This window comes from Rutidosis leptorrhynchoides, chromosome 8, assembly GCF_046630445.1.
Source record: "Rutidosis leptorrhynchoides isolate AG116_Rl617_1_P2 chromosome 8, CSIRO_AGI_Rlap_v1, whole genome shotgun sequence".
NCBI classification, from domain to species: Eukaryota; Viridiplantae; Streptophyta; class Magnoliopsida; order Asterales; family Asteraceae; genus Rutidosis; species Rutidosis leptorrhynchoides.
The window spans coordinates 247,814,849-247,828,748 of NC_092340.1; the positions used below are offsets into that span (position 1 = coordinate 247,814,849).

Sequence of the window (13,900 nt, forward strand, 5' to 3'; positions counted from 1 at the left end):
GTTTAGCGTAGCCATAGTCATTTTGGGCGCTTTTGGTTTTAGCCGTTGCTTATGATGTTAGGATAGTGGCGTATTGGTTGTATTGCCCACTACAAAGGATGTTTAGTGGTAAGTGTAATCCGTAAGGATTCATGTGGTTCGATCTTCAACGTTCGGATCGTTGACTTTAGGTTGAAAATTGGTCACTTTTAGCGTTGTCCTCGGTAAAGGTACGCTAAGAAATTGATATCTCGGTACGAGATTGGTTTTGTTTTTCCCGATATGGGGAAAAGAGCTGGTTTTAGTGCTCGGAGGGTGGTTTTGATAAATCGCGGGTGACGATTTTAGTTGTTAAAGGTGATTCATTGGGAAGAATTGTCCAGGAAAGTTCAGATTGGAACTTAGGATTGAGGGCTGTTGAGTAGTTCCGGATTGGTTAAGTGGAAAGATCACGAGGACGTGATCGAGTTTAAGTGGGGAGAGTTGTAAGACCCAAATATTTATTGTACATAATGTATTTTGGTGTACGATGCGTGTATGAAGTGTACGTGTTGCTTGCTCGAACGCCGAAGGAAACTGGACGTTGTCTGAAGTGGCAAGGTGTGTACGTATCTTTTCAACCCCAAATAAAGTTTGTGTTGATGTTTCAAAGCCTTACCATTGGAAAAGAAATCTTATTACGTTTCCAACGATATTTGATTCATCGAAAACGGAGCTACGGTCAAAAAGTTATGGCCAAAACAAGTTTCTGAAAACTGACCTGTAGGTTGGAGCGGCGCTCCACCTTTAGGCGCGGCGCGCCGAACCCGTCTGATGCAATTTTCAGCCTTTTTAAAGGGCTTAAATGAGGGGTACTTTGGTAATTTCATTTAGGGTCGGTTTAGGGTCACCAAAACTGATCTAGAACTCCATTGGAGCTCATTTTCACTCATCAAACACTCTCATCTTCAAACCCTAGAGTGAGAGGAGAGTTTTAGAGAAAGAGAGAGCTCCAATTGGAGAAGAAGAAGGGTGTTTCGGGTCAAACCTCGGGTATTAAAGTTGTTCTACTCGTCAACGGCATCATTTTGGCGGTATTGGTATGTTCAAACTCCGAACTTCATCTTTGTAATTTGATATTCAAGTTTAGGGTTTTGAACTAGTTAGTTATAAAACTCATTTAGGAGGTGAAATGGGTAATTGTAACTAGTTATGGTTGATGTTGGTGGGTTTGGGTTGGTTAATGATTTAACCGTGTTTAAGACTTGTAAATGGTGTATAATCACTAGTGTTAGTGATTATTGGTGTTTTGGAAACCATTAGGGTTCTTATGGTTGACTAATTTTGACTAGAGTCAAAATTAGGGTTTGTTGGTGATTATGACTCAATTGCCGATTTAATAAGGTTTATAAACTTAAAAAGGATTAAGTTGAAGCATAGAACTGAGTTAAATATGTTTTGGTGTCAAAACTTGCTAATGGCATGGTATTGACTTCTTATGGGTCAAATTAGGGTTTAAGTGTCATTTTGGGCAAGATAGGTGTTTAACACCTATGATTGGGTTTGATTGGCATATTAGGACCATTCTCACTTGTGTTAGTGATTATTGGTTAGTTTGGGCGCGGTTTGCGCTTGAAAGTGCATTTGGGTCGAAATTGCACTAGTTGTCAATTTGGGTTGATTTGTATATCCACCCTAATTGTGTTACTTGTTATGTGATAAATGGATTAGGTACATTCCATCGGCGATTGCGGATTATTCGGTGGCATTCTTCAAGGAGACAAGGTGAGTGGAATATTTATACATGTATGTATGTGGTTTATTTACTCGTACGCGATGTGGGCCTTAGGCGCCACATCGTGAGTATTGGGCGTTGTGTCACGAGACGGTGACTTATTGAGGTTATGTGTGAAGAGGATTATGTGTCGGTAGTGTCTCGTTAGGAGACTCTTAAGTCGGAGACACCTCACGGTGGTTCACGAGGCGGTGACCCTTAGTAGTTGGTTGGTGTTTCACAAGTCGGTGGCACCATAAGTTGGGGAAGTGATTCACGAGACGGTATTACTTCATAGTGTCTACAAGTCGGTGACACTAGGTGGTGCTTCACAAGTCGGTGATGCCACATGGAGGTTCACAAGTCGATGACCTCGTATGTATTGGCGGGTGATTCACAAGTCGGTGACACCCTATAGTGCTTCACAAGTCGGTGACACTTATTGGTGGCGCTTCACAAGTCGGTGACCCATAGATATTGGTGGGTAGTTCACAAGTCGGTGACACCCTTTGGTGATTCACAAGTCGGTGACACCTTATGATGAGTCAGAAGTCGGTGACATCATTAGAGTGAGACTCGACGTTATTGGTCGTCTACAAGTCGGTAGTGCCATAGCGGGGAACGGTATGTTATATTTATGCATTGTTGTGATTTAGTATATTATTGTGGCGATTTATATACTAACGTTGTTGCTAGTCGTATGTTTGGTGTTGCTAGCTCGTTTATGCATTTTGTTTGCATGGTATTGTAAGTGGATACGTGTAGGTAAATTACATATGTATATGTATAAGTATTGCATTCACTAAGCGTTAGCTTACCCTCTCGTTGTTGACTTTTTTATAGATTGCATGGATGCGGAGGCTCGGGTAAGCAGGGATAAGTGGACTTGCGTAGTTGCTTTAGAAGGCTTGCTTTTGGATTGATTAGGATTGGGTTGCGTATCCCCAATCGCCATGCTCGGCCTTTATTTTGTATTACAAATCATGTGGTTAAAAACTTGTATTTTCGTACGAAAGTCGTAAAACTGCCGATGTGGGCCCGGTCTTCGTAAAACTAATTTTATTAATGGAACGTGTTAGTTCTACATATATTAATGTATGGTTAAAATCGTTTTGTCTAAATACGTCGGGAAGTGGTCAAACATTTTCGCATTTCATGACTTTTTGGACAGGCCACTTTGGCACGCCGCGTGGCCATATGGCGCGCCGCGCCATATGCTGTTCCAGCAAAAAAAAAATTAATTGATATTTCTGTGTGATCGTTTGTATTAAGGGTTGGGATGTTACAGGTGTCCTGGATCTATTCATTCAGAAATATGATCTAGCGGGTTAATATCTTCCATGTATGCCGACTTGTACGTTTCAGTGTGGAAATACTTCTGAATGTGTGTAGTAATGTTACGTAGGACAAAATACCTTGCTACTGCCATTACATGTCCACAGGGTATACCGGAAAACTGCCATTGTTTACATGTGCAAGTTTTATCTTGTAGATTGACTTTACCACCTTTTTTCATATCCAATACCTCAAATTTAACTTGTGATATCGGTTTGACAGTCCAACTAATAGACTTACGATTTCTTTTACAAAGCTTACGCTCTGTATATGATGTGACAGGGGTTGTTAAACCATCGGCAGTGTTTCGGTGTTCCCAAAACCATTGTTGAATTGAAGCTCTAAAGAATTCAAGAAGCATTGTAATCGGGAGTTTCCTCGCATGAACTGACAGTGCGTTCATTGACTCTGCACTATCAGAAGTTAGGTAAGCATTGTAGTGACCCGAAATTTTCCATGTTTATATATATTAATTGAGATTGATATTTATATGATTAAATATTTCCAACATGTTAAGCAATCAAACTTGTTAAGACTTGATTAATTGAAATATGTTTCATATAGACAATTGACCACCCAAGTTGACCGGCGATTCACGAACGTTAAAACTTGTAAAAATGACATGACGATATATATATGGATATACATATGGTTAACATGAGATTATGATAAGTAAGTATCTCCATAAGTATATTAACAATGAGTTATATACATATAAACAAGACTACTAACTTAAGGATTTCGAAACGAGACATATATGTAACGATTATCGTTGTAACGACATTTAAATGTATATATATCATATTAAGATATATTAATATATCATAATATCATGATAATATAATAATTTAACATCTCATTAGATATAATAAACAATGGGTTAACAACATTAATTGAGATCGTTAACTTAAAGGTTTCAAAACAACACTTACATGTAACGACTAACGATGACTTAACGACTCAGTTAAAATGTATATACATGTAGTGTATTTAGATGTATTAAAATACTTTTGGAAGACTTCAAGACATATATCAAAACACTCATACTTAACGAAAATGGTTACAGTTACTTTCCCATTCTTTTCTTTCATCAAGAATTCTAGTCGTATTCTTACCCGTATTATACACAGCTTCAAAACGTACTTACTATGGGTATATACCAATAGGAACTAGCATGGGATTCCACTCTTGATTAAATCATGTATGACTAATCAATTTTAACTTCTACCATGAGCTAGTCAACTAACTAGAACTCCTTTTAACCCCACTCACCACTCACCAATTACCACTCATCATTCACTCCATTTCACTTCCAATTCTCTTTCTAATTCTCTCTCAACACACACACACACTATTATGAACGTATTTTTTCAGTAGTTAATCATCATCTTCATCAAAAATCACTTCAAGAATCAAGCTATAATCATCATAGGAAGAACACTTCAAGAACACTTCAAAAATCCCTTCAAGTTTACTAATTTACTTCCAAGCTTTCTAATCCATTCCAAGTAATCATCTAAGATCAAGAAACCTTTGTTATATACAGTAGGTTATCTTTCTTATTCAAGGTAATATTCATATTCAAACTTTGATTCAATTTCTATAACTATAAACTATCTTAATTCGAGTAAAAATCTTACTTGAACTTGTTTTTGTGTCATGATCCTACTTCAAGAACTTTCAAGCCATCCAAGATCCTTTGAAGCTAGATCATTTCTTGTCACTTCCAGTAGGTTTACCTACTAAACTTGAGATAGTAATGATGTTCATAACATCATTCGATTCATATATATAAAACTATCTTATTCGAAGGTTTAAACTCGTAATCACTAGAACATAGTTTAGTTAATTCTAAACTTGTTCTCAAACAAAAGTTAATTCTTCTAAATTGACTTTTAAAATTAACTAAACACATGTTCTATATCTATATGATATGCTAACTTAATGATTTAAAACCTGGAAACACGAAAAACACCGTAAAACCAGATTTATGCCGTCGTAGTATCACCGCGGGCTGTTTTGGGTTAGTTAATTAAAAACTATGATAAACTTTGATTTAAAAGTTGTTATTCTGAGAAAATGATTTTTATTATGAACATGAAACTATATCCAAAAATTATGGTTAAACTCAAAGTGGAAGTATGTTTTCTAAAATGGTCATCTAGACGTCGTTCTTTCGACTGAAATGACTACCTTTACAAAAATGACTTGTAACTTATTCTTATGACTATAAACCTATACTTTTTCTATTTAGATTCATAAAATAGAGTTCAATATGAAACCATAGAAATTTGATTAACTCAAAACGGATTTAAAATGAAGAAGTTATGGGTAAAACAAGATTGGATAATTTTTCTCATTTTAGCTACGTGAAAATTGGTAACAAATCTATTCCAACCATAACTTAATCAACTTGTATTGTATATTATTTAATCTTGAGATACCATAGACACGTATACAATGTTTCGACCTATCATGTCGACACATCTATATATATTTCGGAACAACCATAGACACTCTATATGTGAATGTTGGAGTTAGCTATATACAGGGTTGAGGTTGATTCCAAAATATATATAGTTTGAGTTGTGATCAATACTGAGATACGTATACACTGGGTCGTGGATTGATTCAAGATAATATTTATCGATTTATTTCTGTACATCTAACTGTGGACAACTAGTTGTAGGTTATTAACGAGGACAGCTGACTTAATAAACTTAAAACATCAAAATATATTAAAAGTGTTGTAAATATATTTTGAACATATTTTAATATATATGTATATATTGTTATAGGTTCGTGAATCAACAGTGGCCAAGTCTTACTTCTCGACGAAGTAAAAATCTGTGAAAGTGAGTTGTAGTCCTACTTTTAAAATCTAATATTTTTGGGATGAGAATACATGCAGGTTTTATAAATGATTTACAAAATAGACACAAGTACGTGAAACTACATTCTATGGTTGAATTATCGAAATCGAATATGCCCCTTTTTATTAAGTCTGGTAATCTAAGAATTAGGGAACAGACACTCTAATTGATGCGAATCCTAAAGATAGATCTATTGGGCCTAACAAACCCCATCCAAAGTACCGGATGCTTTAGTACTTCGAAATTTATATCATATCCGAAGGGTGTCCCGGAATGATGGGGATATTCTTATATATGCATCTTGTTAATGTCGGTTACCAGGTGTTCACCATATGAATGATTTTTATCTCTATGTATGGGATGTGTATTGAAATATGAAATCTTGTGGTCTATTGTTACGATTTGATATATATAGGTTAAACCTATAACTCACCAACATTTTTGTTGATGTTTAAAGCATGTTTATTCTCAGGTGAATATTAAGAGCTTCCGCTGTTGCATACTAAAATAAGGACAAGATTTGGAGTCCATGTTTGTATGATATTGTGTAAAAACTGCATTCAAGAAACTGATTTCGATGTATCATATTTGTATTGTAAACCATTATGTAATGGTCGTGTGTAAATAGGATATTTTAGATTATCATTATTTGATAATCTTCGTAAAGCTTTTTAAACCTTTATTTATGAAATAAAGGTTATGGTTTGTTTTAAAAATGAATGCAGTCTTTGAAAAACGTCTCATATAGAGGTCAAAACCTCGCAACGAAATCAATTAATATGGAACGTTTTTAATCAATAAGAACGGCACATTTCAAGCATACCGAACATGATCTGCATGATGTCTAGACCATCTGTTGAACCCAACAGTAGTGAGTGTACGTGCACTGTCAGGGATACGTCGTGCTAGTATACCATAGTGGTGATCAAAATCGGATTTTCTATACGCTTTGTACATTTTCCAGTAGTGCCACTCGTAACTTTTAACCCTTTTAGACACACTTTTGAGGTTTCCCAACAAATGTCTAGCACATAGTGCATTAAATACTTCTAGAAATACGTTTGATATGCCAGCAGCTATTGCAGGTGCCCTGTCAGATATAATGGTAAGATTAACAATACAACACCCCAAAGACTGTAGAGAGTCTCTTAGATTACCAAAAAACCTTGTCCAATGATCGGTGGTCTCTCCTGCTCCAATACCATAGGCTAATGGAAGGATTCCATTGTTAGCATCCATAGCGATAGCAATCAAGTTAGTCCCCAAGTAACGACTTTTTAAATGAGCCCCATCGACTATGATTACTGGTCGTGCATAATTAACAAACGAAAGTGTCTGCATATTAAAGTATTGAAACATTATTTTTAAATACGAGTTGAATTAATAAGTAAATAAAGAAAGCATTAAACATACCGTTGCACCAATGGACATGTAACTCATAACAAATCTGCCTTTGTTGTCCGTTCGAATGTTGGTTACACTACCTGGGTTAGACAATCTAAGATTATATAGATAATTAGGTAGTATTTGAAAGGAATCTTCAAGACTACCCCTCAACATCTCAATTGCGTAACATTTGGCTTTCCATGCTTGGTGGTATGATAGACTTTTTTTAAATCGCGCCGACATATCAGTCCTTATATCATTTGGTCGATAGACACGACCTTCTTGTTTCATCACCTCTTTTAGTATATTACCTAGGACCTTCTTGGTGGCATGCTTATTGTTCGGAAGAATTTGGGTATTTGAGCACGTGTGTAGATCATTCAACTTCCGTACTTGAAAGTTGTTGCTATCTTGTATACACCTAGCAGTAATTTGCCATGAACAATTTGGTGATATGCATGTAGCTGTATACCTTGACTTGTCTGAGTACTTTGGTTTTATCTGGAACCCTTCAGTAACACACTTTGTACGTAATTGCATAAGAAAATCTTCCTTGTTTTCGAAAGTCTGATTCAATTTAACTAGATCTGAGGTTTCATATATTGTCATTGATCTAGGTTTCATTTCGGGTTAGGTGTTCGACAGTAACGGTGGCATGTTCCAAAAGATATCATCTGGTTGGGGATTATACTTAATTGGCTGGTCATAAGTTTGTGTTTGGTCGACGTATTCATCTTCGTATTCATCATCACTATCAGGAACATCATCCTTATCAACTATGTAGTTAGAAAAAGGGTGTTTTGTTGGTTTGATTAGATTCACATTTTCCATATCATCATGCTCAGATCCGCTTTGATCAGATGTAGGTAAGTCAACCATGTAATGATCTTCGTTACCTTCAAACGGTGGTTGTTTATCATTCAACAAATTGGTGTATTGTATTTGTTGGTTGATTTCATCTGTGTTTTGAGTTTGTAAGTTGATCTGATTTACAGATTGATTTTGTAGGTTCGAATTATTTGTGTATGGATGTGGTTGGTTGTACTGATCAGTGTATGGGTGGTGTAGGTTGAACTGATTGTTACTTTGGTGTTCTAGGTCGTACTGATTGATGGTTGACTGTTGTAGGTTGAACTGATTGATGGATGACTGTTGTCGGTTGAACTCATTATTGTATGGATGATGTAGGTTGAACTGTTAATTGGATTGCTGAGGTAGATTGAACTGATTATTGGATGGATGATTAAGGTTGTACTGATTATTGTAAGGATTTTGTAGGTTGAACTGATAATTGGTCGGATGTTGTAGGTTTAACCGATTATTGTATTGTTGTTGTAGGTTGAACTGATCATTAGGATTAGTAAGGTTTCGACCTAAAACATGCATTGAATTCGTAATATCTTCTAGATATATGTGAACGGGTTGATTTGAGATGGCGAAATTCATAAAATCATTAAAATCATCTTCATCATCAGTGATATCCAAGACACAGTTATCGACAACGTATTTCATAGATATAACTAAATCTTGTGAAACATCGATTTTTTTTAACACATATTTTAACAAAAACGTACGATTTAAGGGTTTGTTTGGCGCGATTGTAAGTTTCAAAGGTACTCTGGGACAATTAAGTGGCATATAAACTATATGATTATTGACATGTTCAAAATAACCTCCTGAACAAATATATATCTTTAACTTACTCATCACTAAATATGTAAAGACATATAAAAGTAGGGATTACTCACCAATAAGTGATGACCTCAAACTGCGCAAAGAGTTAACTGCAACTACTAAGTTGTTGTGAATATGAATCTGGTGTGTTTGAATATCGATCAAGTATGGTGTTTTGATAATGCTAAAAACGAACATATATTTCATAGCATTATTCCTCAAGAAAGACAAGCTTTTAGTTGCAATTGTCCTATTTACAAGTGATATTCGTTTAAATAATAAAAGGTGAAGACAAAAGACAGATTCGACGAATTGAAGACGCAAACGACCAAAAAGCTCAAAAGTACAAAATACAATCAATGAGGTTCCAATTATTGATAAGAAACGTCTCAAAATTACAAGAGTACAAGATTCAAAACGAAAAGTACAAGATATTAAATTGTACGCAAGGACGTTCGAAAATCCGGAACCGGGACCAGAGTCAACTCTCAACGCTCGACGCAACGGACTAAAAATTACAAGTCAACTATGCATATGAATATAATATAATATATAATTAATTCTTAAAATTAATATATATATTATATTATATTTAAATAAACGTCGGTAGAAGAAAACAACCAAAAGTGGCTCTCTCCAGCTGGCCATGCGATCGCATGGCCTGGAAGGCATAAATCCATGCGATCGCATGAGCCCCTTTTCCAGATCACAGGCCTATAAAAATCGAGCTTTGGTGCACCATTTTTCCATCCATAATATCAATCTCTCTATCTATATACGTAGTATATATTTATATTTATATTTTAGTTTTAATTTTAATTTTAATTCTAATAATAAGGGTATGTTAGCGAATGTTGTAAGGGTGTAAGTCGAAATTCTGTCCGTGTAACGCTACGCTATTTTTAATCATTGTAAGTTATGTTCAACCTTTTTAATTTAATGTCTCGTAGCTAAGTTATTATTTTGCTTATTTAATCCGAAGTAATCATGATGTTGGGCTAAAAATATTAAAATTGGGTAATTGGGCTTTGTACCATAATTGGGGTTTGGACAAAAGAACGACACTTGTGGAAATTAGACTATGGGCTATTAATGGGCTTTATATTTGTTTAACTAAATGATAGTTTGTTAATGTTAATATAAAGATTTACAATTGGGCGTCCCTATAAATAACCATATACACTCCATCGGACACGATGGGCGGGGTATTTATATGTACGAATAATCGTTTATTTAACCGGACACGGGAATGGATTAATAGCCACTAGAATTATTAAAACAGGGGTGAAATTATGTACAAGGACACTTGGCATAATTGATAACAAAGTATTAAAACCTTGGGTTACACTCAGTCGACATCCTGGTGTAATTATTAAACAAAGTATTAAAATCTTGTTACAGTTTAAGTCCCCAATTAGTTGGAATATTTAAACTTCGGGTATAAGGATAATTTGACGAGGACACTCGCACTTTATATTTATGACTGATGGACTGTTATGGACGAAAACCAGACGGACATATTAAATAATCCAGGACAAAGGACAATTAACCCATGGGCATAAAACTAAAATCAACACGTCAAACATCATGATTACGGAAAGTTTAAATAAGCATAATTCTTTTATTTCATATTTAATTTCCTTTATTTTATATTTAATTGCACTTCTAATTATCGCACTTTTATTTATTGTTATTATATTTAATTGCAATTTTAATTATCAACTTTTTAATTATCGCAAGTTTATTTTATCGCACTTTTATTTATCACAATTTCATTATCGTTATTTACTTTACGCTTTAAATTAAGTCTTTTATTTATTTAATATTTTACATTTTGTTTTAACTGCGACTAAAGTTTTAAAATCGACAAACCGGTCATTAAACGGTAAAAACCCCCCTTTAAACTAATAATATTACTTATATATATATTCGTATTTTTATAAATTAAACTAATATAGCGTTAAGCTTTGATTAAAAGATTTTCCCTGTGGAACGAACCGGACTTACTAAAAACTACACTACTGTACGATTAGGTACACTGCCTATAAGTGTTGTAGCAAGGTTTAAGTATATCCATTCTATAAATAAATAAATATCTTGTGTAAAATTGTATCGTATTTAATAGTATTTCCGGCTAAAATTTAATAGTATTTTATACCCCTTAGCTTTAACCATCAAGTATTTTTGGCGGCACTGCCGGGGAACCATCTAGCTTAAAAGCCGGAAACGCAACGCTAATATAAAAAAAAATAAAAATTACGCTGTTGTAAAAATACGGTTTAATATATTCAAAAATATAAAAAGAAAACAAAAAAATAAATATTTTTAAGAGTTTGTTAAATATTTAAGTTCTATAAAAGTTTATTTATCTTTATTTTATAAAAATATAAGTTTTATTTAATTTATATAAATATATTACATAATTATATAAAACAGAAAATTCAACACAAAAAAAATAATAATAAAAACACTCGAGTCGGTACTGTAGCAGCCCACTCTGTGGCCCGAAACCCTAGCCCATGCGATCGCATGGCTGGATAACTTAGGACTCATGCGATCACATGAGCCCGTCTGACACGCCACAGTTGACTGAGTACTGCATTAATTACGGTTTATAATTATTATTATTATATTTAAACCCTAATTAGGTTAGATTAGTTAAATATTTAATTTAGTTATTTATTTAATTTGTGTTTTTAAGTTTAATTAGTTTTATAAAATATAAAATTAATAGTTTTATAAAATAAATAATATAAAAATAATATTTTTATAAAAATTGTACTTTTTACAACTTTTAGTATATTTTTATATTTTATCCCTTTTTAATTGTTTTAGCGTAACTTTTGTAATTTTTGCTCGTATTTATTTTTAATTCATAGTTTTTGCCATAGTTATTTTTATTTCTAGATTTTTAGGCTTTGCCGTAAAATCCCTTAAGTGCTTTTTCTTTAGACTAAGATTTAAGTGCTTTAGAATTCTGCGACGTTTTTTTTTAAGTTTTAATACCTTTTTGAGATATTGTCATTTGGGATATAGTTTTTCCTGTAAGCTTTAATATTTTTAGACACATTTTACCTATGTATCAATTATCATTCCAATTAGTAATCTCAATTTGCGATTATAATTTTAAGTTAGTGATAGTAATAAGGTTGGGTTAGTCGAGTTTTTTTTTAGTTTTATAGTCAATTTTTTTTCTTTCTTATTTTTCGACGCCTTTTATTTTTCGATCTTTTCTTTTTCGACCTTTTTCGACGCGCTCTTTTTCTTTCTTATTTCTCGTCATTCTAGTTTTTAGGACTTAGAATTTTTTCTACTTCTTATCTATACTTCTTAAAATTACGAAAATTTATTTTAAGTGGTTAAATTGATAGACATCAAAATTTTCTGGTTCGTAGTAATAGTTGGATTTGTACGTAGACCGGGTTATTGGAGCCAAACAGTCCTCAATTATATTGAGACCAAACGAATCCTGCCCCTCTGCTGCATCTTTTGGTTATTCGAAACGTGGGCAAAATCAGAAAAGTCTATTAATTGGATAACTTATATAATTTTTCTTTCCTTTTAAAAACTAATAGGATATTCAGTGAATGCACCAAGCAAGGCGTTCACCACCTTTTGTACGTTCACCACCTGTAACTAGATCAAGACATCTAGCAAATATTATAGCCGTTGATTTTCCTCTAGAATCATCATCCAGTCGACCAAGTACTCCAATTCAAATTTCCGATAATCCATTTTTTGAACCCGACCTCACAATTGAGAATCCGGATAATATTCAGGGACAATTCATAGATCCTGAACCATTAAATTTTCCTCCGGAACCACCAATCATTCAAACAGAGATTATTGAGGAATGAACCATTAAATCAGAATCCTCTAGTGATTCGGATTCAACAAATTCAATCATGGAAAATCTGGAACCTTTAAGTATGGAAGACCGAATGAGAGCTAAACGCACTGGCCAAGGTCACGCAATTACTTATCCAGACATTAATGCGCCAGATTATGAAATCAAAGGACAAATTCTACATATGGTGACTAATCAATGTCAATTTAGTGGTGCGCCGAAGGAAGATCCAAATGAACATCTTCGTACCTTTAATAGGATCTGCACACTATTTAAAATAAGAGAAGTTGAGGATGAACAGATATATCTCATGTTATTTCCCTGGACTTTAAAGGGAGAAGCCAAAGATTGGTTGGAATCGTTACCTGAAGGGGCGATCGATACATGGGACGTTTTAGTTGAAAAATTTCTTAAACAATTCTTTCCGGCATCTAAAGCCGTAAGACTTCAAGGAGAAATTGTTACGTTCACACAGAAGCCAAATGAAACTCTATATGAGGCGTGGACAAGATTTGGAAAGTTATTAAGAGGATGTCCGCAACATGGTTTAGATACCTGTCAAATAGTACAAATATTCTACCAAGGATGCGACATCACTACAAGGAAAGACATAGATATTGCAGCTGGTGGTTCCATTATGAAGAAAACCGAAACTGATGCTTACAAAATTATTGATAACACTGCTTCCCACTCACATGAGTGGCACCAAGAAAAAGATATCGTTAGATCATCTAAAGCAGCTAGAGCCGATTCTAGCCATGACTTAGATTCCATTTCCGCAAAGATAGATGCTGTCGAGAGACGAATGGAAAAGATGACTAAAGATATTCACTCAATACGAATTAGTTGTGAGCAGTGTGGAGGACCACATTTGACAAAAGATTGTCTCAGTATTGAATTAACAATGGAACAAAGAGAGAATATTTCATACATAAACCAAAGGCCTGGAAATAATTATCAGAATAATTATCAACCGCCAAGACCAATTTACAATCAAAACCAGAATTATAACCGAAATATTTCATACAACAACCAACAAGGTCCTAGCAATCA

At 34.2% G+C, this 13,900-nt stretch overlaps 2 protein-coding genes across 2 annotated transcripts; both read right to left on the bottom strand.

Annotated features, from left to right (window-relative positions):
- Window positions 1–3,035: 3,035 nt before the first annotated feature.
- Window positions 3,036–3,470, bottom strand: LOC139864085 (uncharacterized). Its single transcript, XM_071852669.1, has one exon. The coding sequence runs from the start codon at window positions 3,468–3,470 to the stop codon at window positions 3,036–3,038; it is 435 nt and encodes a 144-aa protein (XP_071708770.1).
- A 3,283-nt stretch (window positions 3,471–6,753) lies between these two features.
- On the bottom strand, window positions 6,754–7,935 carry LOC139864086 (uncharacterized). The gene is made up of 2 exons (XM_071852670.1): window positions 7,354–7,935; window positions 6,754–7,275 (listed from the first exon to the last, which is right to left on the bottom strand). The coding sequence occupies exons 1-2, from the start codon at window positions 7,933–7,935 to the stop codon at window positions 6,754–6,756; spliced, it is 1,104 nt and encodes a 367-aa protein (XP_071708771.1).
- Window positions 7,936–13,900: the final 5,965 nt, after the last annotated feature.

Coding starts and splice junctions, on each gene's coding strand:
- LOC139864085 (XM_071852669.1), bottom strand. CDS start 3,470: ATGAACGCACTGTCAGTTCATGCGAGGAAACTCCCGATTACAATGCTT.
- LOC139864086 (XM_071852670.1), bottom strand. CDS start 7,935: ATGACAATATATGAAACCTCAGATCTAGTTAAATTGAATCAGACTTTC. Junction 7,276..7,353: donor ACATGTCCATTGGTGCAACG/GTATGTTTAATG, acceptor TTTAATATGCAG/ACACTTTCGTTTGTTAATTA.